General features: G+C 48.7%; 6 protein-coding genes across 6 annotated transcripts; 3 read left to right on the top strand and 3 right to left on the bottom strand.

The window, feature by feature from the left end:
* Window positions 1-9,883: 9,883 nt before the first annotated feature.
* Window positions 9,884-12,312, bottom strand: EI90DRAFT_3004785 (uncharacterized protein). Its single transcript, XM_039056370.1, has 6 exons — window positions 12,016-12,312; window positions 11,892-11,968; window positions 11,731-11,842; window positions 11,299-11,678; window positions 10,918-11,217; window positions 9,884-10,870 (listed from the first exon to the last, which is right to left on the bottom strand). The coding sequence occupies exons 1-6, from the start codon at window positions 12,293-12,295 to the stop codon at window positions 10,220-10,222; spliced, it is 1,800 nt and encodes a 599-aa protein (XP_038907985.1). The 5' UTR covers window positions 12,296-12,312; the 3' UTR covers window positions 9,884-10,219.
* On the top strand, window positions 12,016-14,005 carry EI90DRAFT_3004788 (cyclophilin-like domain-containing protein). Its single transcript, XM_039056371.1, has 5 exons — window positions 12,016-12,495; window positions 12,547-12,942; window positions 13,004-13,401; window positions 13,453-13,508; window positions 13,561-14,005. Exons 1-5 carry the CDS (start codon window positions 12,363-12,365, stop codon window positions 13,910-13,912), a joined length of 1,335 nt encoding a protein of 444 aa, XP_038907986.1. The 5' UTR covers window positions 12,016-12,362; the 3' UTR covers window positions 13,913-14,005.
* Window positions 14,006-14,196: 191 nt separating this feature from the next.
* Window positions 14,197-15,686, top strand: EI90DRAFT_2951927 (NUDIX hydrolase domain-like protein; the record flags this gene model as incomplete). Its single annotated transcript, XM_039055410.1, has 9 exons — window positions 14,197-14,327; window positions 14,383-14,473; window positions 14,538-14,558; window positions 14,612-14,669; window positions 14,722-14,749; window positions 14,801-14,834; window positions 14,886-15,059; window positions 15,303-15,376; window positions 15,425-15,686. Coding segments are annotated over 9 exons (873 nt in total), but the record flags the coding sequence as incomplete, so codon positions are not given.
* Window positions 15,618-17,862, bottom strand: EI90DRAFT_3094116 (uncharacterized protein). The gene is made up of 2 exons (XM_039062492.1): window positions 17,689-17,862; window positions 15,618-17,643 (listed from the first exon to the last, which is right to left on the bottom strand). Exons 1-2 carry the CDS (start codon window positions 17,779-17,781, stop codon window positions 15,946-15,948), a joined length of 1,791 nt encoding a protein of 596 aa, XP_038907988.1. The 5' UTR covers window positions 17,782-17,862; the 3' UTR covers window positions 15,618-15,945.
* A 1,640-nt stretch (window positions 17,863-19,502) lies between these two features.
* EI90DRAFT_3023129 (uncharacterized protein) lies at window positions 19,503-21,722 on the bottom strand (the record flags this gene model as incomplete). Its single annotated transcript, XM_039057851.1, has 11 exons — window positions 19,503-19,560; window positions 19,614-19,795; window positions 19,883-19,996; window positions 20,058-20,184; window positions 20,226-20,266; window positions 20,300-20,371; window positions 20,466-20,765; window positions 20,815-20,999; window positions 21,135-21,207; window positions 21,272-21,447; window positions 21,491-21,722. 11 exons carry the CDS (start codon window positions 21,720-21,722, stop codon window positions 19,503-19,505), a joined length of 1,560 nt encoding a protein of 519 aa, XP_038907989.1.
* A 578-nt stretch (window positions 21,723-22,300) lies between these two features.
* EI90DRAFT_2847110 (uncharacterized protein) lies at window positions 22,301-22,697 on the top strand (the record flags this gene model as incomplete). Its single annotated transcript, XM_039053725.1, has 2 exons — window positions 22,301-22,429; window positions 22,482-22,697. Coding segments are annotated over 2 exons (345 nt in total), but the record flags the coding sequence as incomplete, so codon positions are not given.
* Between the last annotated feature and the right edge of the window lie 1,934 nt (window positions 22,698-24,631).

Consider the following 24,631-nt stretch of genomic DNA (forward strand, 5'->3'; position numbering starts at 1 on the left):
ACTGAGTACCTCAGCACCCTATGGGCAAGCCACCCTGCAGGGAAGTGTCCACATGCTATACGAGACCGCTGAACTCAACGAGTTCGGCAAAGTCGAAGCTCCAGTCGACATAACAATCGACCCCAACTTCCCCATGAGGAGAATAGTGGGGTCAGAAGCGGCGCATGACGCCGCATACGCTTGGTGGACAAGTGTGAGTGGGAAAGAATTCGTACACTGGTACGAACAGGCTGAAGCCGCCTTCAAAAGCGGCAAGGTACACAGAACCCTTCGCGAAAAAGCGAAGGAAACCGAGAAATACTTCTTGGGACTCCCGAGCATCGCAAGACTCGCGGAGGAATATAATTCCCTGGAGAACAAGGGAAAAATCTCCTGGGAAAGTCTAGGCAAAGCTGCCTACTTAAAGTCCCAGTTCAAACCACTCAGGACTCCTGAGGAACGTGCCGCAAGAACGGCGGAGCGGGAAGCGAAAGCTTCCAAATACCGGGAAAGAGACGCAAGTCTCCGAGCTGGACAACCAGCCCAACGACCATCCTTCCCACGAGAAGAACGGTAAACCTACCGTACTCTACACCTGAGCCAAGCAGCTCAGGAACACAACAACCCGCTCCCACCCAGGGAGCACCCACTTCGTCGAGCCCACAGCCCGACAATGTAGCCCAGGCTACGTCATCGCATCCGATGCAGCAATCGGATGTCCAGATGAACAACCCGGAGGAAAACCCTCCTCCGGGGCAATGAATCCACCCTTGAGAGAAGGGAGAGTGACACGGTAATACGCCATCGAGGCGCCCGTGAAAACACCCCCCCCAACTCGAGGCCCCGCACACAATACTGTATGCGAGGAACCGCAAGTAACAATTGCGGAAATCTCCACTCCGCCAAAAGACCCACACCCACCACCGCTCGTGTGTAAACACCACTTACACACGAACCCTCACAGAACAAGTGAGGAACACCAAAGAAATACAACCTTTGGGTCGAAATCCATTTTCGACAAACTCCACCACTTCTTTCTTCTCTCCCTGCGATACCAATGTATCGCCGTTCACTTCAAAGTAACGGCCCACACTCATTCAAACCCCTTCTCTTCCTTTCACCAACATGTACAAAATCGCCCACTTTAAAGTGGCGACAACAGAAACACTCATTGATAATTCCAAACTCAATGTAAACCAACTATTAAAATTCTGTTTTTATTCACTATCAACTTTGTATGCGTCGCATATGCAACGCAAGGGGGGAGAATGTCAGGGCAATAGCCCCGAACCCCGAGTCACATGTAAACTAGATAGATATAGTCACATGGACAAGCGGGAACCTCCGGGTAACCGCTTACACACCACCATAAAATACATCATCTTGTATCACTTATGGCTTTGTGTGCTGAGCAACCCCAAAGACCTCACAGCTGAGCAGGAAGCATAGAAAAAACAGAATGGACTTTGCAATCAGCCACAAGGAGTGGACTCTGGAGGACTGGAAGAGAGTGGTGTGGTCAGATGAGACCAAGGTTAATCGCCTGGGCTCAGATGGGAGGAAATGGGTGTGGAAGAGGGTGGGTGAGCCTCTCAGTGACAGGCTGGTGCAAGGGACCAAAAAGTTTGGTGGTGGATCAGTCATGGTGTGGGGATGTATGATGTGGGATGGGGTTGGGATGGCATGCAAGATTGATGGGAGGATGGATGGGGAGCTTTACTGCCAAATCCTGGATGATGAACTCCAACAAACCCTATCATATTATGGCAAGAACCCTGCCCATGTCCTCTTCCAACAGGACAATGATCCCAAACATACCAGCAAAAGGGCCCATAACTGGTTCAACAATCATGGTATTAGGGTCATGGAGTGGCCCTCCCAGTCCCCAGACCTCAATCCAATCGAACACTTATGGAATCATGTGAAAAGGAAGCTTGGGGAGTATGAAGAACCTCCAAATAGTGTTCATGAGCTGTGGGATCGGTTTCAAGAGGAATGGGACAAGATAGAGCCAAGGATTTGTCAGAATTTGATTGAAAGTATGCCTAGGAGAATTGAGGCAGTGATTAAGGCAAAGGGTGGCTATACCAAATATTAATAAATGCTATTTTCTTCTCCCAAAAATCAACTCCAAAAAACCGTTTCGATGACATGGGCACCTTTTAAATCGAATAACTTTACCAAACATAAATATATTGCTTAGATAATTTGTATATCTGTAGATGAGATAGCAAGTAATATTCCATGATTTTATGGGAATTTTAGAACATGTTTCCATAATACTATAAGCCCATCAAGTGAAAAGTGCCAAACATCAAAACGGTTTTTTGGAGAACTGTATATACATGGATACCACTATCCACTAGAGTGTGGCTACAAATGAGATAAGGAACAGCCGATAGAATGATGACATGAAAAGATAACTATTCATTCGGATAATCATAAGTGAGGTGTGGGAAAGGGGTGACATGTGGACGGAAGATAGAAGCAGGATGCTAAGCGAGAGCTAAGCGAGATTACCTGCGTTCTTCAGATCACTCCAGATCGTCTGACAGCAACTCCCTTCCGGCATAGGGAGTCAGGGTAGCTGGTTAGGCTGTGCCCTGACAAATGGTCTATTTTCTCCTCTCAATGTTGACCCTTCAGTTGATGTTCTACCTGTTGTAGATAGTGTTGCTGATGTACCACTCTCTCCTCCTCCCCCTCCTCCTACTTCCGTAGATCATTCCACCTCTCTCCATTTCTCTCCTCTCTCTTCTCCTGTTTCTTCTTCTTCTCTGTCCAATGTTAGGACAAACAATAAACTCTTCCACACCTATGAGAACATCCCTGCACTCATAGACTCTGGGTCTTCAGACTGCTTCATCGACGACACATTCGTGAAGAAGTTGGCCCTGAAGACATATCAGATTAAACCTCTACAACTATGCCCTTTTGACAGTAGCACTAACTCAATCATAACCCGTGCCATTGATATTCCCCTCCACTTTGCTTCCAGAAACATCACCCCCACAACTTTCTTTGTCACATCGCTGGATGGATCATGTTCCCTAGTCCTAGGACACAACTGGCTTACCCACTACAATCCATTGATTGACTGGGTCTCAAGCAGTATTACGTTCCAAACTTCTGAACCTACCAAGACAGTTACTCTGAGCTCTCCCCCGTCATCTCCGGCACCACTGCTGTCATCCAACATCCAACCATCTGATGTTCTGCCAGCACCTCAGCCCCAGGCTCCCATTCCTCCATTACCATCTATCGAGTTCGTCAGCCGTTCCACATTTGCGAAGGCTTGTCAACTTGAAGGATCAGTATCCTTCAGCCTAACCATCCCTTCCAAGGACAGCCGCTTGAGGGCTGCCTCATCCCACACTGATTCTGTTGACCTCTCAGCCATTCTGAAGGAGTACCATGAGTTCACAGATGTGTTCAGTAAGAGCAAAGCCTCGACGCTAGCACCACACCGTGAGCATGACCTGAAGATCGACCTTGAGGAAGGCACTTCACCACCCTTGGGTACTATGTACTCCCTCTCTACTTCGGAACTCGAGGCTCTCTGGGCATTCTTAGATGAACACCTAGCCTCCGGGTTCATTCGTCCCACTACTTCTGCTCATGCAGCACCGGTCCTCTTCATCCGCAAAAAAGATGGATCCCTCTGTCTTTGCATCAACTTCCAAGGGCTGAACAAGATCACCAAAAAAGATCGCTACCCACTTCCCCGCATTTCAGACCTCCTTGATGCACCTAGCTGTGCCACAGTCTATACCAGACTCGACCTCCGGCATGCTTACCACCTGGTTTGCATTGCAGCAGGCAACAAATGGAAGACTTCCTTCCACATGCGCTATGGTTCCTACAAGTGGCTTGTCATGCCATTCGGTCTCACAAATGCACCTGCAGCCTTCCAGCGATTCATCAACATGATCTTTGCCAACCTCTTGGATGTTTCTGTGCTAGTCTACCTAGATGACATCCTTACCTACTCAGAAGACATGGCTTCACATCAGGAGCATGTCCAAGAAGTTCTTAGGAGACTCCGCAAACATGGCCTATATGCCAATCCAAAGAAATGCAAATTTCATACGGACACTACAGAATATCTTGGATACTGCCTTTCTCCCTCCGGACTCACCATGTCCATTGAGAAGGTTAAAGCCATCCAAGATTGGCCTGAGCCCCGTAAAGTCAAGGATGTCCAGTCCTTCCTTGGCTTCGCTAACTTCTATTGGCATTTCATCCACCAATACTCTGACATTGTGGTCCCCTTGACGTGCCTTACACATAAAGGAGCCCCCCTGGTTATTCTCTGATGACTGTTGCTCTGCTTTCAACACCTTGAAAGAAGCCTTCACTTCCACTCCCATCCTGATGCATTGGGTACCCGACGCCCCCCTCATTGTAGAAACCAACGCCTCTGATTACGTGATCTCCGGAATCCTGTCCATCCATTGTGATGATGGAGAGATTTTCCCTGTCAGTTTCCACTCTAGAACACTCTCGGTGCCGGAGCTCAATTATGACACCCATGATAAGGAACTGCTCACTGTTCACAATGCATTCTGATTGTGGTGTCACTACCTTGAAGGTTCAGGAACTCCAATCGATGTTGTCACTGACCACAAGAACCAAGTATTTCTCCACCACCAAACTCTTGACCCAGCAGCAAGCCCACTGGTCAGAGTTCCTCTCCCAGTTCCTCATGACTGTCCGATTCCATCCCGGAAGACTCGGAGTGAAACCAGATGCATTGACTGGTGAGCAGCTCACTGCATCCTTATGAGCCACATTCCTAGCTGCCACAGTAATCCAAGCAGCCATACTCGTCAACACAGTGGCTCTCCATCGAGACATTCTAGCCTCCCTCTCCTCTGATACCACAATCTCTTCTCATCTTGCTTCCCCTAACCTCCCCAATTCCCGCTGGTCCATTGATGCCAAAGGCCTGTTAAGGCTGGACAACTGCATCTATGTTCCGGATTCCAATGGTCTTTGTCTCCGCGTTTTGCAAGACAAACACGACCACCAGCTCTCCGGACATTTTGGTCAAAACCGGACTCTGGATCTAGTCCGTCATGAGTATACCTGGCTGGGCATCTGTAACTTCATCAAGAGCTACATCTCCTCCTGTACTTCTTGTGCCCATGCCAAAGTCCCCTGTCACAAGCCTTACAGCTTACTCAAACAACCCCCGATCCCCAAACATCCTTGGAACTCCATCTCCATGGATTTCATCGAACAGCTACCCTCCTCTTCCGGATTCACTTCCATCTTGGTTGTTGTGGACTGCCTGTCCAAGCAGTGCATTTTCATTCCTACCCACGATACCATCACCTCTCCGGAACTGGCCAAGCTCTTCCTCCTCCATGTGTTCTCCAAGCACAGAGTTCCTTCCCACTGTTAGAATGCGGGGATTTGGACGACTCCGGAATGGAATTGGAGACTTATCATGGAAGGACCTCGGCCTCAGCGACTCAGGCGGAGCACTGTGCCATTGCTGGTTGTCCTGGGGGTCCCTAATTTCGGATCTAGCAGAGGGAAAGTCTCTTGGGGGGGAATTCCAGTCGATTTCGGACTGAGGTTACAAGTTACTAGGTACATTGTATATAAGGAGGGGTCCGGAATCAAAAGGAACAAGGGTAGGATGAAAGGAGACAAAGGGAGATGGAAAGAGGAACAACACCGAGGGTCAAGTGTTTGACTCAATGGTGTTTCCCAAAGGAGGAATGAAGGGCCAAGGCCCAAGAAGGAAGGAAGGAGGATGGGAGTCGGGAATGGCTAGCTGACTGAATAGAAAGGAAGCAGCAGCCCAAATAGGAATGAGGGAGAATAGCGGAATTGAAATGGACAATGCAATAGTTGCAAGGTCCGGAGTAAGTCCGGAAAGTCCGAACTCGGAGGTTAAACTCCGGAATATTGGCAAACATAATTAAATGGAATGAGCTAACCAATACAATGGGTATAAGCGGAGGTGGGGTCAAAGTCCAAGGTCGGAGCTAAGACCGGAGGTTCCAGAGACGAGACGTGAACGGGATACCGGAGCGGAGGTCCGGAGTTGGGAGCATAGGTTTTGCGTACTCGTCTGGAAGGTGTCGAGGTTGGGGTCGGACCTGGAATGTTCCGGAGTCGGACCGAAGGTGGTGTCCGAGCCGGAGGTGGGATAACCTCTTGGGAGTCGGCAAGGAGAAAGTGATGGAAGGGAAGTAGGGCTCCGGAAGTCGGAGTTCGGAGTTCCAGGAGCCCGGAGCGGAGGTTGGGATTGTATGGATATGACACCCACATCACCTCCGACAGGGGTCCGGAGTTTGTTTCTCATTTTTCCATTCACTTGGTAAGGCCCTCGACATCCGCCTCCATTTCACCTCTGGTTATCATCTGGAAGGAGACAGACAGACCGAACAGATGAACCAGATGCTCAAGCAGTACCTGCATATCTATAGTAACTACCAGCAGGACAATTGGTCCAAACTCCTACCTCTCACGGAGTTTGCATACAACAACACTCTGAATGCCACCACAGGTGTCTCCCCATTCTTTGCCAACAAAGGCTACCATCCGAACATCACCATTCACCCAGAGCGAGACCTAACATCAGTACACACTCAAGAGTACTCAGTAGATCTCAACTCCCTCCATCACTTCCTTGTGAGGAAATGCACCTTGCTCAGATCTGTTACCAGGGCCCAGCAGACTCCCATCGGAGTCCTTCCCCAGCTTTTGAGGTAGGAACTTCAGTCTATGTAAAGGCCAAGTATTTCCATTCCACCCAACCTTCCAAGAAGCTCTCTGAGAAAAACCTCGGCCCATTCAGGATCATTGCCTGCATTGGAACCCACTCCCTCACCCTCCACCTGCTGGAAAACATGCGAGCCATTCACCTGGTATTCCATGTCTCGCAGATCGAACCCTCCGTCCTGACCATCATTCCAAACCACCACCAGCCTTCGCCTCCCATAGAAATTGAAGGTGAAATGGAGTTCGAGATCGAGGAGATACTTGACTCCAAGATCGACCGACGTAGATGCAACAAGTTGCTCTACCTGGTCAAGTGGCTAGGCTATGATGGGACTGACAAGGAGACACAATGGCTCCTTGCCAGCGAACTCGATCATGCCTCTGACCTCGTCGAAGCGTTCCACTCTTGGTACCCAGACAAGCCTGGTCCCGAAGCCCCTTAGGAACCTTGACTCCTCTCCCATCTCCCCTTCCTCTCCACTCCTCACTTCCGTTTTCATTTTTTTTCTGTAAGTACAGCTCCCCTCACCTTACTAATTCTGGGCCTTCAAGGTTTCAGGCCTAAGAAGGGGATACTGTCATATCCATCCATGGCCATCAACTTCCACTACCTCCGATCCTTCCAGACTACCTCCACTCCTTCTTCACTAACCTTGGAGCTCCCATATTCCACAATCACCTCCACTTCCCTCAATGGTCACCACCCCCTCTTTTCAATATATTACCTATGCCTCCCTAAGTATGGAGCCCTGAAGGCTTCCGGACAGCTCCAACGTCTGCTAGTGCACTCCCACCTCTGCTGGGCAATTCACTTGCTTGCCCTGCAAGTCCACCTTTGGGCCTATCCCTCCTTTCCGTTTCTGGATTATTGCCTCCCATTCTGCTAACCCCATAATCTGACTTGTCAGTAATATTCAATTGGCTAATGTTTAACTCCATTAGCTCCACTCTGCTCAGCCCTGCCATTCATGGGCCCACCCTTGCTGTAACTATATATACTTTACTTGTACATAGGTTACACTTCAGTGATAAAATCAACTAGAGTTGATCCCTCTTTAGTTCTCGTTGCCAGTAAGTAAATTAGGGCACAGACTGTAACTTGGCACAGTGCTCCTGGCTTGAGTCACTGAGGCCGAAGCCCTCCGCCATGGAGACAACTCCTTCATCTCGATCTGGTCTCTGACAGTTCCACTCTGTGCATCTGCGCCAGAACGTTCAGCATACAGTCTGGAACCAAGCAAGCTGTGGTCTGTGGTGAGGGTGTCATTGTGAGATGGTCCCCCATGTGGCTGAGATGAGCGAGACCTGGGTAAAGCGGCATTGAGCTGATGGTGCCATAGTGAGATTGTTATGACATGGGCACAAGCAAGGTGTGGGCAGTAGGGTGGGCAAGATAGCAATGGGCAGGCAGGAGAACAATCACTGCATGGCTGTGGTAAGCACTGTCCCATGATTACTGTACTATAATGACCATAGGTTCATTCCCACGGTTTTCAGGGATTGCCATCTGCTTGTGTAGTTCATCCCTCAGTGTGACATGTGCCACACATCACATGAAAATCTTAAACTGAATTGATTTGCTGATTCCAGCAACTCCTGGATTCCATGGGAACCAGTTGTCAATACATTTATCTGTTCAAAGTCTTGCATGACAAAACCTACTTTAGTTCAGTTCACAGTTTGCATGTGACATGTGACTGAACCAACGGTTGTTATAGTACAGTAGTCTCGTGAAATGTGTCATATCCATCCCTGGCCATCGACTTCCGGTCCCTCTGTTCCCTCCGTTCTAACTCTGCTCCTCTCTCACCAACCTCGGAGCCCCGTATTCCGCAAACCTCTCGGTACCCCTCGATGGTGTCAGGGACAGCTCCGAAAGCGGCGAGGTCCCGGTGCGAGGGACTTGATGGGACAGATGTCGGCTATGCGTAGCGGCGGTCCCGTCGCAGGGTGAGCATCCCCGACCACTTGGTCTGAAGTGGGAAGTTGGTTTATCATTAAAAGGAAGAAGCTATGGTACTTACCTGAAGTGGGAAGTTGAGAAGAAGGCTGCTTCTTCTGTTCCCACCCCAGGCGCTATTATATACATGCGGTCAGGGTCACGTGGAGGAGGCCACGTCATCTCCACACACACAGCCGCACCTCCCCGGGTGTCTCCACAGGAGATCCCGGAGGTGGCCGCTCGGTAGGCAGGAGTGCGCGCGGCGCGTGTGGCGATCGGGGGAAAGGGGTTAGGTATGTAGTGGTACATAGAGAAAAGGGAAATCAACCGTAGAATAAAAAGAGAGAGAAAGGGGAAAAGTGAGGAAAGAGACTTGGGGGGTGATATCGGGGGAGTGGAGTAGGGTAGTGTGGCACGGGGCGCGGGGTTGGGCGGGTGTGCCCTGACAGATGGTCACCACCCCCTCATTTCAATTTATTACCTACGCCTCCCTAAGTACGGAGCCCTGAAGACTTCTGGACAGCTCCGACGTCCGCTAGCGCACCCCCACCTCTGCTGGGCAATACACTCGCCTGCCCTGCAGAGCCCACCTTTGGGCCTATCCCTCCTTTCCATTTCTGGGTTAACGCCTGCCTTTCCGTTAACCCCACGAACCGACTCGTCGGTAATATTCAGTCGGCTAATGTTCAACCCCGTTAGCTCCGCTCCATTCGGCTCTGCCAATTGTGGAACCGTCTCCGCTGTAACCATATATATATCCCACTTGTACATAGGTTACGCCCCAGTAGTAAAATCAACTAGAGTTTCCCCCCTAGGTTCTATTTGCCAGTCAGTAAGTTAGGGCACGGACGTGTCACTAGGCACAGCGCTCTTGGCAGAAGTCGCTGAGGCCAAAGCCCTCCGTTACGGAGACATTCCTTCGTCTCGAGTCTGGTCTCTGACAAAATGGGACAACAAAAAAATGTAGGACCTGCTACAGAGTAGCAGGACTTTCACTCAGTTCTATATGTCCAAAGCCAGCCAGAAGCAGTTTGACTAGTATATATAACAAAAGAGAGGAAATTGGAACCATCTCTTTCAGATCTCTAACTCAAGTCTGAGGTGAAAACAATATCATTCTTACTCTTCCACATATCACAACTCATGCATTACCGATGCTGCAGCTAACACAACTGTAAGGGATTAACCTTACTTCACTATAATTCCGATTATAGTGATGCTATTATTTCTTTATTTATTTGTGCCAAGATATGTAATTTACATATATATACCTCGGAGTAGTTGTAAAGGCCCGGTAGCCTTTTACCTCCACCCTGTTGAATATACAGCACATTAAAGCATATTTTTAGACGGAATATCAGAGGCCTGAGGCAAATGGGGGAACGGAACATTACTGTCCCCAAAATAGTAAGCAACCCTTCAACAACATAGGTATCTATAATACATTAGATCTCTTCTTATATTTTTCATACTATAGCCTCTATAGATTTGATGTAGCCTTCACCCAGCTTGGTGTCTCCTCACCAGGTCTAGTAACCATCATTGGAATTTGTACAGGTGCTACCCCATGGAAGATTTGTCTACAGGCAGCGTCTGCTGCGGAATTGGGTGAGCAGCGCTTTGCTCTCTTGCATATCCAGTTGAAAGACTTCTCACAATGCGAGGAGTCAGATGGCATTGAGGAAGTGATGGGCATGCATCCAGTTGGGAGGAATCAGACACAAGATCCAAGTTAGCTACACCATTTGAATCATGTGATGGGTAGTCCTGATGTGGGATGATTCGCTCGTAAAATAGCAAGAATGTCCCGCTTGTCTCGCTCAACACATAGTTGATGCCAACCTCATCAACCGAGTCATCGCTTATCCTTAGCCAATCTTCGTTCGTTGTGGAGAGGAGCGAGGGAAGCCATGGGGATAAAGGTGTACCATGGCTCGGTTTCCGTCGGTAAGCGATATAATGACCGAAACTGTGGGCACCATAATGGCAGACGGTTGCAGCGAGTCTGTAAAGAATACGACGGGAGTTTTGGTATGTGGAGAGCCTCAGAGGAAGGCTGGAAATGGGAGAAGACGGGAGAACAGATAATTGACCAGAAGTGGTGAAAGGCGTGAGGTCTAAAACCTCAGGGAACTGAACACGACAGGGGTTTTTCGCCGCCGAACCATGGTATATGGAACGGTTAAGATGGAGTACCAGTATCTGAGGAGCCTGGGAGAGAATTGATTACAAATAATTTCCGTAAACACGCAACTTACCCGTGCGATCATGACTTGTTTGCTCGCTCTACTAACTACCCGCTCTACTTTCAACCCCCGGATGTCCTCCTCAATACGACCCTCGGTAAGCGCAGCTTTCAACAGGATTTCCAGTTTGCGCATCTCACGCACTCTTTTCTTGGTGCTCTTGCCGCTAGTCTTCTCGTCGCTCCCACTGTGTGCAAGCTCATGTTGTATGCAGGTGTGCATGGCTACTAGTGAGCATTTCCGACAAGCTGAGTCAGTCAACACTTCCAACCTAGTCAAATCCGCGAGGCAGTCCTGCAGGGTTATTGAAGCCTGTGGAACGACATAATAAGCCTCCAATATGAAAACATTGGGGAAACAAAAGATAATCAGTTTAAACGGGAATAAACGTACAGCGAATGGCAAAGTAAGCTGGAGATTGTCGAAACCAAAATGCATCACCGCCTCTGTATACCCACAAACCATGCAGCTCCTACGATTAGCGGTCAGTCCATCGAAGACGGATTTTGTGACGCGGATTGGGCTAAAACCACCACGCGCAGAATCAGAAATAAGTGCCGAACTGAGTCCTTGCTCTCGTCGAACCTCCCGATGTACCGCGAGCGATTCATCCTTCATCAGACTTGACAGCAGCTGGAAAAGCTCCTGCGCATCCTGGTGTTCGCGGGACGAGAAGAGTAGGCTGCGCTTACCATCATTGGAGGGCGCTGAGAGAACATTGATTATCTCGATAGGGCGGTGAGATGTCCGAGAACTAGATGGCGTGTTGAGAACTGAATATCCGAATCAGGTCGAATGGAGCATGAAGAAAAGAATGATCCTGACGTTTTAGAACATTGCGTACTGCATCTGTCACTGGGGTCGGGATATCATGAGCCTCCGCCCTCGAGTACACCTCCTCGACATGAGGTTGAAGATACGAGAGAGAGGAGAACGCCTAATCAATTAGTCAGAACCACGAACGTGCCGTAGCCTTCATCTCACACCTGTAACACTGAGTTCATGAAGCAGTATGTCCCCGAGACATTGACAAGCCCAGGATACCATTGATGGTCTTGTGACTCTGCGGTAAATTTAGCTGAAGGTCATGTATGCAGAGAGTGCAACTACCTGTGGGATGACGTCCCAGTAGTCTGAGGCCATCTCTGGAACGTAGCTCAACAACATTGTCGTTTTTTTCACCAGGAACATCAAGGTCATCTCCATTAAGCCTTAGAATGTTCCCTATCCAGTCCATAACATAGCTTAAACCCAAATTCTCAAACAGCATATTGGCAACAGAGGCAATGTTCGAAAGTACCGCAAACAGCACCAACCCAGCGGCTACGAAGACAGGTAAGATGGAGTGGGACTGAAGGAGGATTGATAGAGGATCTGGGCCGTAGTTCATAGGATTCTCGGCATAATGGGTCAAGCCGCTGACGTAAAGGACATTTCCCACCCTCATATATATATCGATGTCCGTGCTGCTGGAGACATCCCTGGGGGATATTGTTATTGACCTTGAGGTTGAAGCATGCCCGAGGACATGCGAGAATTTTCTCAAACTGTGCAAGGTCTATTACTACAACCTAAACGCATTTTTCAATGGTGTGTCCCTTGTCGCCATTTCGAAACGTCAGGGCCTCATGATATATTCAGTCTCAAAGGACTTCTTGGCTCAGACTGGCGACCCAACGGCAACTGGTACAGGGGGCGAATCTTTTGAGTCATATCTAGCCTCGAAGGTGCCTGGATCCACACCTCTTTCCTTGGCCCGCTATTTCGTCCCTGAAATCTTGCCACGGCTGAAACATGCCCGCCGAGGAACCGTATCTATGGCTGTTGCACCATCACTTGATAGCAAGAGCATTGGGGGATGTGGCAGCCAGTTTTTCATCACACTGGCGGACGATGTTGACTACTTAGATGGGAAACATGCCGTCTTCGGTCGCGTCGTTGAAGGATTTGACACGCTCGAGAAGCTTAATGAAGTGTTTGTTGATTCTCAGAATCGCCCTCTTAAGGACATTCGTATCAGGCATGTTATCGTTCTAGGTATGGGTATAATCCCTTAGCCCTGAAGCCCTTATTGACGCCGAGGGCTCATCGCTTTCAGACGACCCTTTCCCGGATCCCCCTAACCTCGTCGTTCCGCCGGCCTCCCCAACTATTGCTCCAGACAGGGATCTGGAAATGGTTCGTATTGCCGAAGATGAGGATCCTCTCGAGGTGGTTCCCGAGGAGGAGGCTGAACAAAGACGACGCCAGAATGCCGCCAAAGCCTCGGCTCTGACCCTGGAAATGGTTGGGGACCTTCCCTTTGCAAACGTTCGACCACCTGAAAACGTTCTTTTCGTTTGCAAATTAAACTCGGTCACTCGTGACGAAGATCTTGAGCTCATTTTTTCAAGATTCGGAAAAATTATGAGCTGCCAAGTGATCCGCGACAAAAAGACAGGTGATTCGTTGCAATACGCATTCATTGAGTTTGACAAACGTGAGGACGCTGAGCAAGTATGTGCATGATCCAATGGTTGTTGATGGCTTCAGTGACCATCTCCCCAGGCTTATTTTAAAATGCAAAACGTGCTCGTTGACGATCGACGCATCTGGGTAGATTTGTAAGTAACCTGAGCTCTGACTCCAAAACGTGTACTCACCTTTCAATTGCAGCTCCCAATCCGTCGCCAAAATGAATACAAGCTGGCACAGCGCATCCAAGTCTTCCAGAAGGATCACCGACACTCGAAGGCACGACTCTGGTGGCTTCGCAGGGAGGTCAGACTTACAAGCGACGTCCCGTTATCGGGAATCCGCTCCAGGCAGTAAGGACAGTGGTGGCTACGAATATATATTTGACACTTCTCCTAGTGGAAAGGGACCACTGCGTAGTTTCAGGCGGAGTTCGCGCTCAAGGTCACCTCGAAGGGATGGCAGGGATTACCATGAGCGACGCGAACGGGATCGTTCGCACGAGAGGGAATTTCACCCGCACGAGAAGGATAGGGGAATACATCGTCGATGAACTTTATGTAGATATAAGTAGGTTTGGCAGACCGAGCAATCACTTATGTAAATCAATTGGACTGTTCTGATGAATATTGTACTTTTATTTGCGCCGAGGCGACTTCCGGCTCTCGCGGACAGTCATGGCCGGCCCAAATGCGTTGTCGCTGCTTGGAATCAGTAAACGAAGGAAGATCAGGATACCTAGGGCGTTGGCTTCTTCAACCATACTTACTGGAGACACTCGGAAGTAGGACTTGATCTCCATGGGTGTATCCTCGCTGACCTCGCGCTTTGCCCAGATGCCTCCAAACACTGGCTGGGTACAAACTTCCTTCTCCGCCCGATCCAATTTATCCATTATCGAGGAGTGCCGCCGTATTGGTTGCATTGTTTGTCGGACGCAGTGGCGACTTGTATGTGCTGCTTAGCAGGTATCAGGCTGTCTTTCCATGAAGCCTTGGACGGAAATAAATATCATTTCTAAAGACGGGCTGAAACCCTTAGAAGCTTCCCTGGAGACACATCCCTTCCGGGAGGCCGTTTTGAGCCTGGGGATCGCAATTTGGAGGACACGGCAGTGAGTACGACATGTTCTTCGATCATTAACACCACGTTAAAGTTTGTGTCCATTCTCCATTTAGCGCCGTGAGGCATTTGAGGAAGTACGCCCGTTTCCTCTTCATCCTCGAGGTATCTCCACGATTCCGTTACACAGATCGGCCTACCCCAGGACCGGTATCGCATTCCGCTGTTGTGCTACCTCCAACCATTCCGTCAGCTCAACACACCCAAAGATTCGTATCGTGCCCTGACCTTTATATCTAGTCATTGGAACCCATTTGCTGGTCACTCCGTATGTCTCACCAACAAGTTTGACACCATGACATTGAACATGACCCGCTAGCGTGGTGGTACTAATTCTGGACCCAGAGGTTCGAGTACGTTCGTAGTTCATCCATATAACTGATTGCTCTACAATCTTAACCTAGCCCATCCTCAACGAACCAGAAGTTAGTGCTTTGTTTTCCCACCCTCTTCACGCCTTTCTTCTCCGCGACGCCCCCTTTGCAAGATATCACTTGCCGCATTCTGAAGCCCATCCACACTCCCCAAACTTCCTTGCTCGGCACCTCCGTACAATCCCCATCGATAATATCCACGCAGTAAAACCATCAGCCCCAGACCTTCCACCAATACCTCTATATGCTAATGGTGGTCCAAGTAGCATCGAACCTAGCCCCAGCATCCGGCAGATAGAGGCTCCGAATTCTGAAGGAAACCTTTCTGCCAAGGCAGAGGCCAATCAGCGAGCGTATACTGGGTGGAAGAGAATGAGCTCGGATCAAATCGAGGATGATGCGCACGGGCATGAATACTACTCCTATCGAGATATTGCATGGGGCCAGTCGAAGGTCCGAATGCACAAATTCCTCACCGGAAGAGAAGATCTTGGAGTAAAACCAGTGACAGGACTCACCGCGTATGTCCATTTTCAAATACCGCCGTTCTCTCACCCATTTAATTTCAGAGCAATCTTGCTGCACACTGCTATGGTGGGCTATCAAAAAGAACCCGAATTCCTCCCTCACGCTCCTGGGGAGCTGTCGCAACAAGATCGTATTGCGTATGCGCTGCGCACAATTCCAGTATTCACAGAGGCCGTCAAAAGGGCTAAAGAGGAACTAGACATTGCTCGACGTGGTAGACTCCCTAAGCCTAGCCCTTCAAGCAAGCCCATTGCAAGCCCAGCGCCACCTAGAGCTTTGACTCACACGAAATATAAATTGTAGAACTGCGAGGATTCGTTCACGTTTTCGGGGGTTCGCAGGATGTTATATTATGAAGATCCCCTTACAGTATGGTATGACAACGGTCCGAAGCAAACAGAGCCAAGGGAATTCTTGATGAAAGCACAAGAGTGGATGCGGGCAGTAGCAAATAAGTCAGATAATATTAATGTGGCAACCAGTGACGACGTGACCAAAGATCCGGAGTTAGCCTAACTGGATTTGGTTATTTTACAAACTCTCGCCCATTTGTCCATGGTATTTATCCGACACGTTCCTTTACTGCACAACGTGTAGCCGAAAGTGGCGAAGAGAATGTGACATGGCCCCTCAAACTGAGTGCATGGGTTTGGGATGCTGACGTTAGGTGAGATGGTGAAGGGGTGGCACGAACGGCATATTGAGAATGAGCTAAGTTTAGGACACCGGGGGAGTAGGGATTAATGATAGTCGGTGTTCGAGGCAGCAGAGGTAACGGGGCAGACTTCCCAAGCGGAGTCGATTTAGCCTTGGCCTTCGTACCCCCAAAAGCTGCGGAATAGTCAGGTGGCGGAGGTAACAAACCCCTACTAGGCCGGGATTTATAATCAGGAGCATACTTCAGGTATGTCGCAGGTTTTGAAGTTTGAGAAACTTCATCTACTGGGAGCCTGGGAGAAGGCGGATCGGGCGACCACTGCCCTTTAGCAGCGCCACGCCCATTCTCAACGACCACAACATCAGGAGGATCAGAAGATTCATATCCGCCACGATCACTGGATCCAAGAGTGACTGCTTGCTGCGCTAAGACTTGAAGAGCACTCATTGCTGTTTCGACAGGAGAGTTCGGTGTAGTGACAGGGGCCCCAGGCTTGGCGCGGGATTCTGTTTCGATGCGTCGTCTCTTGGTGGGCGTGGACAATTGCGGCTCATCGTCATCATGGTCGAGAACCCGTTTTGCAGCCATGAAGAGATTATCCAAACCACTCGTACTTGGAGTAGCGTCCAAGCTCCTGTGATTATGAACAGGAGTTGAGGGAGTTTTCTTACACGGCGAAATCCCAAACGTGCTGGCCGTCTTCTGCTTCTGAGGAGAAGCTCCGGGTGCTCCGGAGGCACCGACCACGACAGCCGCGGCCGCTGCGGCAGCATTAGCAGCAGCATTTGGGCGTGGAAGCTGGTTCCGTGAGGTCGGAGGGATAATTGTAGGGCTGAGCAGAGAGGAGCATAGAGGAGTAATAGATTGCACAGAGCCAAAAATAGCGGAAATCCGGGGCCCCGTAGGTGTTTGCGGGCTGACGAGACGATGCAATGGGTAGGGGCTGGCGGGAAATAACATTCCTTGGTCCACATTTGCACTCGCTGAAGGGCATTGCAATGGCAGAGCGATGCGGGCGACTCGTTCTCGTCCCAATTTTCGGGCGACTAGCAGCATATGCTCGCTGCGAGCATCACCAAGGATCGGCAATTCAGGCCGCCCATATCTTGAAGTCTGCTTCTGGGATAAGATATCAGCCGTTGGTTCCTCCCCCGCCACGTCACGATGGGTAAACGTTTTCGATCGTGGCTTGGCGGTTCGTGGGGACGGGGAACTTAATAGAGACGTTTGAATGGGTCGTCCAGAAGCTTCACAACTTGTGTACAAGAAGAATGGACGCAGCGCGTGGAGTTCAGCCTCAAGCTGGTCGAGCCTTGTTTGCGTATCCCGAAGACGCTTCCGAAGAACTCGATTTTCTGAAAAAATACTACGGTTTTCGCGCTCGAGTTCCTCTAGCTTGCTGACACCCTCTTTTTGCATGCGGATAAACATTGCATCCATAAGCCTATGTGACGCGAACCTTTCAGCTTCCCATCGTTCCCGCTCTTGCGCGTGTTGCTGGTTGATAACATCCGTATACGTGGACAGCTCCGAAATCACCTCAGCCTGTCGAATGAGTTGGGATGTATGGAGGCCACTCCTGGCACGCAGGAGACGCAAAACCTGGAGACTAATGAGTTGTGCACATATAACCGATGGAATGCTAACCATGTCCACTAGCACGCGCTCCCTATGCGTTGCGTCCAAGTCTCCTGGCGTGGAGGTTGAGAGATACCCCATATCTATGAGTTGCCGGCGCATAGTCACTAACTCTTCTTCACCAATGCTACAATCTACGTCGCCATTAGGCTGTGGTGAAGGCGAATGGCTGAATGAGGAGCGAATGAGATCGGAAAACTCTAGTGGAATGGGGTTGCCGGCCATTTGTTGACGCCCAACATGCGTCGGAGTCCCAATCGAAACTCCGATGACGCGTAAGGGTAACGTGACTTAAGGACGGAAATTGCCCAGATTTGTGTGACACTTGTGCTTGTTGCCCAGGGTGTCGGCATTTCCCGGTTGAAAGGTAGGGTTCACGGGGGGCAATGTTGTTGGGTCCGATGGCACCTACTACTTACTCGTGACCCAATGAATATAAAACGGTATGTGGGGGTTGCCAGTCAACCAACCTTCTTAGATAGTGGTAAACCATCTGAGTAGCTGCACCGATGCTCTGGTGCACTGAGAGAAAAATATATTGCGCAACGGTCCCCGGTCAAATGTATTGCCGGCATCGACTTCCGTTGCGTCATTATCGTCACCGACGTCGTCTACATCACCAAAGTCATTCTTCATCTGTTTTTTTTGTTCAACTTGTATTTTACTCATTTTCCTTACTGTCAATGCCATGTCTCATTGTTGCCATTGCTGTCAAGGCTTGATAAACTAGCGATTACATAGCCTCTAAATCCATATTCTCTAATGCGTTCACAATTCTTCCAATGACATGGTGATAGTTAGGGTTAGGGCTCCTAGCGGATCGGATGATCTGCGGATATCCACAACCGCATCCGGAAATTCACGGAACCGGTTTTGGATTTTCAGAGGAAAATATCCGCGGTTTTTAATCCGCAGATTTGCGGATTATCCGCAGTTTTATCACATGATTTATTGCTTGCAGATATGCAGGAGATCTGAGGCAAATAGGGGTGAAATTCCCCATATTTACTGTAACTCTTACCCTATTGTGGCTTTTGAGAGGATAATATCCGCGGTTTCTAGTCCGCAGATAGGTGGATTATCCGTGGATTAAATATATCCCACTTTCCTAGATACCGCTCCTATGTTTCCATATTTTCTCCCAATTTTTTCAAGTCCTATCTAACCACCCAGGCCCGTTATTTCCAAATTTGGCATCTGACACCCATCTTTTGTGCCATTTTCCCCATATCTCTGTCAGTTCTCCACCAATATGGACATATTTGGTGTTGTTAGAAAGCTCTCATCAGGGCCGTTCTAACGAAATATAATTTTGAAACGTATTATCTATAATCCGCGGTTGATCCGCATATCCACGGATTTCTAACTGCCGGATACGGTTTTTGTTTCAAACCTCTAAAAACTAGAATGGCTGCTGTGCTGCCCTGACCTTGCTTGCAAGACCAGGTTCTGTATGCGTGTATGGTTCGCAGGCACAATTCATTCACAAGATTGAATAATAATTGGGGCAATCAGTGGAAGAATAGACATTGAATATAACTATGAGATGCAACGAGCATGTAGAGTTAGAAAGATCATCAGCAAACCACTGAGGTTGATAGAAGCGATTGAAATCATTTCTATTTGCTGTTTCATGTAACCAATTCCAGAACACGTCCGGATTACTAGAAGCCTTATTGATTCAATTTCAGCATGGATTGAGGTGATATCAAGATTCAGGCCATATTAGAATGTTACAAGGTGTCTCGTGAAGCAATCTCTCAATATTGACATATTTAGAATGAGCACGAAAATCAAAATGATTATTATTATCGTTATTAACATTAATCAGTCTCCAAAATGATAAAGTCATCGTTGTTCTCACTGAGTCCGAGCTTCGTGCTAGAGATAGAAATTGAGAGCAAATAACTGTCAGGAAAGGATATATCACCCACAGCGCTCTCTGACCATATTCCTTGGAAATCCTATTCCAATCATCCACACGGTCTGGTTTGGTTCTCCATTGGTTGAGGGAAGCCAAGATCTTCGCCCAATCATTGGAATGCTCGGAAGAAGTAAACTCTGATTGGGGTTCAGCAAGCGTTCCAGACTTGTACTGGTTCAGGATATATTTGATCTAGAGTTAGTTTTATGAGTATATAAGTTAGAATTTCACTAACAATGCCAGCTGCAAACTCATGATTGTCAGTGCATAAGCAAACACCTGAAGACCCAGGGATTGCAATTTCTCCCTCAACTTGACACTGGCCAAAGGAAGAACCGGTTTGAGCTCCTTGAGTGCGAAAGTAAAGTCCAAAACCACTGTGACTGCTGGGTGCTCCAATGCACCGGATCAGGGCTGGGGGTTTCCAGGGAGCAAGAATTTGAGTCTTACATACACAGGAGGATATATTTGGTTTTACATTACTGGGATTTGAGCTGTATGTGCAAAATGCAAAGTTTGAATTAGAGAGTGCAAGCTTGACATTCTCTTGGATGGTGACTCTGTCTATGCTAGGTCCAATTCTGTAGAAGGGAGGGATTGTATTCACAAGGTGTTTCTTGACCTCCATGACTTAATGTCGCGAACAAGCTGAGAGAGATTCGGCTGAGGTACGCAACAAAGTGGAAATGCACTCACTGTAGCTACGACACTTTTCTGTATCTCAAATGGTGAAATCCCTGATCTGCGGAAGGTGTCATCGGCTAGCCTCTGAATGACCACTTTGCAGTCAGTATTTTCTATAAAGAGATTTTTGATTATCGCCAGCAAGTAGAAGTCACCACGTATATATATGTTCAAAGACTGAGTTCAGCCTCGGGTCCATCTTCATATCTTTCCTCAGGGCTGCTTTGGTATGGCCAGCGACAACAACTTTCTCCTCCTTGACATCTTGGCAAGTTCCGCCAGAAGTACTTTGGCTAGATGTTGGGGCCGATGGTGTATCAATATCACTGGCTGTGTCTTGCCAGCATGCGGGATCTTCCGTGTGAGTATCACCGTCATGATCCTCGCAGTTGCCATTAAGAACCAGTGGCGATGGTTGGCAGCTGCTTGGAGTCAATCTTGTGTGGCCACTGAGATGACTCAGAGCAGGTGAGAGGCACTTCCAAAAACAATCAGTAATGCAGACAGGTTTTTGGTGAGTTCCTCACATTATCATTCATTGGAGCCGGTGTCAAACTGTGTGATCTTGAGCTTTTAGAGCCGAAATAATCTTGAGTCATGACCCTAAAGGTGCTTTGCTGTGGCTGTGGCTGATAGCTGGCAGGCATGTTGATTGGCGGATCTGCAACTTGAATATCCCACTTGACCAAATTCAGCTTAAATGGAAGTAGGGCTGTTTGGATTACAATACCTCGCTGTCGGCAGTGGAAAAATCTGTGGTAGTGAATTCAAAGGATGGGGACACTAGTGATTTGAGAGCATAACTTAGTATCAACAGCGGATCTCCAATGACAACTATATGACTTACCTCCAGCTGTGCCCGAAAGAGTTGGTGTCCCATTAACCTGAATGGATGGAACAGCATTTCCATGATAGGGGACCTTATTGAGTAGTATATTACATAGTATTAATTGAGTATAAAGCCTAAGTAGAAAACAGACACACATTTGTGACAGGGCCATCCGAGTCCACAGTGCTCTTATAGCGATCATGAATGGTTACAGGGAATGCATGATAATGGGTGCGAGCTGAATGCCACTGCACAGGCTTATCTTGCACTGGGGTTGGCTGGGTTCCACATGGCACTGCTTCCCCGTTTGAAACTGGGAGTATGACTTGCGCTATCAGCACTTCAATATATGCTAAAAAAAGAATGAAGATTACACTCGCGAGTACTCTGTGTGGCAGTGGCCTGCACAGCCTCAGGATTGGGACTCGCATCCTTAGCAGCAGCAGCTTTTGCACATCGGGTCTCCCAGGCCTTGGCAGCGGCATTGCTCCTGTTGGTCTGACAAACTTGCGACTGAGGCAGAGGTAAGGCAGGCTCTGCAACATTCTTAGAATCCTTTTTCTTCGTCTTTGAAATGCCAGATGAAGAGTGCGTTCGGCCACTCATTGTTAGACCTGAAAATTTTTGAGTTGAAATTTGAGAGGAATGTACAGACTTAAGCAAAATTTGATCACCCAGATCTTATTCTATTTCAGATTAAGTCCACTTGCTCGCACGACAATGGCTTCAACCTCGGTGCTCATTGGAAAAAATCATGAACACTGTCCATGGTGTCTTAAGAAATGCCAGCACCGGGGTGGCGGGCTGGTGAACCACCTGTGGCAGAGTATTTCATGCCAGTGCAAACTTCAGCATGCTACTCAACAGGCCAAGCACCAAAGACTTACACAGTCTGGTGGTGCTTCTCATGATTCTCCGGGTGGCCAAGCAGATGACACTTCCGGCAATGCTTCTTTTGGGGAAACAGACGAACCTGGCCAGTCCCCTCAGGTCGGACTTGGGGATTCTCCCGGCACCGACTCTCCTAGTGCTGATTTTCTAATTCTCCATGCCCCAACACAACTGAAGTTCAGACAGAGTCACCCTCAGCACTCAAGAGGCTCTGTGCTGACCTGAACATCATAATAAACCCCCACGCTGGGAAACCTCTCCATGATGAGGGAGAGACTTTGTGGGATAAACTTGCAGGGAACGAAGATGAGGGTCAGCCATTCGCCCCATTTCAGAGCAAGGAAGAATGGGAACTTAGCTATTGGTTAAGCACCGAGGGAATTTCAAAAGGTGCTATTGATTGTTTCCGAAAACTTCAATGGGTAAGCCAGCTTCTCACTCGATAGCCCAAAAAAAACCTACTTCCCAAATTAGGTTAATGGCCACCCTCATCCTCTGAGTTGGCAGGATGCATCGACACTGTACCAGCACGTCAGAGAAATGCCTGGTCCTCCTTTGTGGAAGTCAGAGGTTATCATTGTGAAAGAAGCCCCATCAGAACCACAAACCCTGTACTGGCGTGACCCTGTGGAATGTGCCCACTTCCTATTTCAAAATCCCAACTTTAAGGAGTCCATGACATATGCTCCTTCGCACCTATTTGACTCAAATGGAGACCGAGTCTTTACAGAGATGACAGCTGCAGAGGAATGGCACTATCAGCAGATAAGCAGAAAGCTTGAGAGGGAATGGATGATGCTTATCGGCACGCTTCTCCACACCGCTTCCAGTCATTGGTCAAACAAGGCTCCACAATTCTTGGCATCATTCTTGCATCAGATCGTACACACCTAACAAACTTTACTGGAGACCAGAAGATGCACACTGTTTACATATCTCTTGGGAACATCAGCAAGGATGTCAGAAAGTGACGAAATGCCCGGGCATGGCTGCTACTTGCAAAGATTCCAGTGTTGAAGTTTTTGAAGACTCAATTTTCAGGAAGCAAGTCGGAACAAGAGGTGATTCCAGGGATCCTCTCTCATCGCCTATTTCATGAATCTATGAGACAGGTGCTTGCACCACTAAGAGTTGATCAAAGGACGTACCAGATTGTACCATCACCTGATGGTAAACTTCGCCTCTGTGTGGCCATTCTGATGGCTGTCAGAGATCTGGATTGCTGTCAGAGACTGGAATATTGTCGGAGGCGGAAGTACTGTCAGGGTCGGAACACTGTCAGAAGATGGATGGAAGGCAGATTGGGTTCTGTCTGAGTTGAGGTCAGAGGTGATGCAGAGGTCTGTTGGAGTGCGCGGGCGGATATGCAGGCGGAAATATGCGGCACGTCCGGAAGTGCTGTTCAAGGTTAGCAGAGTGGGATCGCGGCCTCAGCGACTCAGGTGGAGCGCTGTGCCCTGAGCTTGACGTTTGGGAGATCCCGTATTTACAAACTGACACTTACAGCAGACTTCAAACAAGACTTGCGGGCGGAGTGGACCTGTAGGAGGAGCGCGGACTCCATGAGCACGGACTCAGAGGGGGGAAGCCCCCTTTGCAGAAGGAGAGACTCAGACCAGACAGGGGGGGTACTCTAGTTGATTTCAGACTGAGGTCCCCAAAAGTATTTACAAGGTATATAAATAGGCAAGAGGGAATATAGAAAGGCCGGTCAGTCCGGTGCGGTCCGGCACAGAGATAAGCGGGGATTGTCAAACTAAATAAGGACAAGAGCCCGGGAACTGGAAATGAGGAACAGATCAATAAACAATAAGTGGCAAGGGTTATTGATGAATAACTGAATGAGATCAATAACCTAGTGCCAATAAAGAGGGGATCAAATGCCGATATTGGCAGGGAAGCAAACAATAAATGGCACTCAGCAAGGAATGAATGATAAGCTGCCAAGTGACAAATGGCCAGAGGAAAAGCGGAGGTCAGCGTGTGGCATTGATACAAGTCCGCAAATCAGGATGCGGGGTCGGTGCGATGCCGACACAAGTCTGCAAAGGGATGCGGGAATCAGCATGGTGCTGATGAGTCCGCAACAGAGGGTGGTCTGTCAGTGCTGTCATAAAAGGACAGCATGATGGCCAGCAAGATACGGAGGGGAGTGTTGACCTGACCAGAGGTGTCAAGGACAACCAGAAATGGACAGAGGTTAAGAGGGGGCCTAGGGTTCCAGGGTTTGAAAAATCCCTAGGGCAGGATCCCTAGCCCTAACCTGGGTCATCCTGCCCTAGGGTCAAAAAATTCCTAGGGACCAGGTTCAGCTTGCCCTAGCGCTAGGGCATCAAGCAGTAGGGCACTCTAGCAAGTTTTACTTTGGCTTGCACATTTCTGTTCCCCCTGGAGGAACAGAGTATGCACCACCACTTGTGTCACAATATTGTAACAAAATGTTGTCACAGATGCACTTCTGTTCCCCCTGGAGGAACAGAGTATGCATCACCGCTTGTGTCACAATATTGTAACAAAATATTGTCACAGAGGCATTCTGTTCCCCCTAGAGGATATGCATCACCGGTTTGGTCACAAAAATTGTGACACAAGCCGTCACTGCATTTTCTGTTCCCCCTGGAGGA

The sequence above is a fragment of the Cantharellus anzutake genome (assembly GCF_015039405.1).
Source record: "Cantharellus anzutake strain C23 chromosome Unknown EI90scaffold_193, whole genome shotgun sequence".
In the NCBI taxonomy this organism is placed as follows: Eukaryota; Fungi; Basidiomycota; class Agaricomycetes; order Cantharellales; family Hydnaceae; genus Cantharellus; species Cantharellus anzutake.

What these genes read in the sequence shown, in the direction of transcription:
- EI90DRAFT_3004785 (XM_039056370.1), bottom strand. Translation starts at nt 12,295, where the DNA reads ATGAACTACGGCCCAGATCCTCTATCAATCCTCCTTCAGTCCCACTCC. An exon ending in ACTGGGACGTCATCCCACAG is followed by an intron (nt 11,969 to 12,015) that starts GTAGTTGCACTC and finishes AATTTACCGCAG; the next exon opens with AGTCACAAGACCATCAATGG. An exon ending in AGCTTACTTTGCCATTCGCT is followed by an intron (nt 11,218 to 11,298) that starts GTACGTTTATTC and finishes GTCGTTCCACAG; the next exon opens with GCTTCAATAACCCTGCAGGA.
- EI90DRAFT_3094116 (XM_039062492.1), bottom strand. Translation starts at nt 17,781, where the DNA reads ATGCGCCGGCAACTCATAGATATGGGGTATCTCTCAACCTCCACGCCA. An exon ending in AGCGCGTGCTAGTGGACATG is followed by an intron (nt 17,644 to 17,688) that starts GTTAGCATTCCA and finishes ATTAGTCTCCAG; the next exon opens with GTTTTGCGTCTCCTGCGTGC.
- EI90DRAFT_3004788 (XM_039056371.1), top strand. Translation starts at nt 12,363, where the DNA reads ATGTCCGTGCTGCTGGAGACATCCCTGGGGGATATTGTTATTGACCTT. An exon ending in CCTAAACGCATTTTTCAATG is followed by an intron (nt 12,496 to 12,546) that starts GTGTGTCCCTTG and finishes TGATATATTCAG; the next exon opens with TCTCAAAGGACTTCTTGGCT. An exon ending in CAGGCATGTTATCGTTCTAG is followed by an intron (nt 12,943 to 13,003) that starts GTATGGGTATAA and finishes CATCGCTTTCAG; the next exon opens with ACGACCCTTTCCCGGATCCC.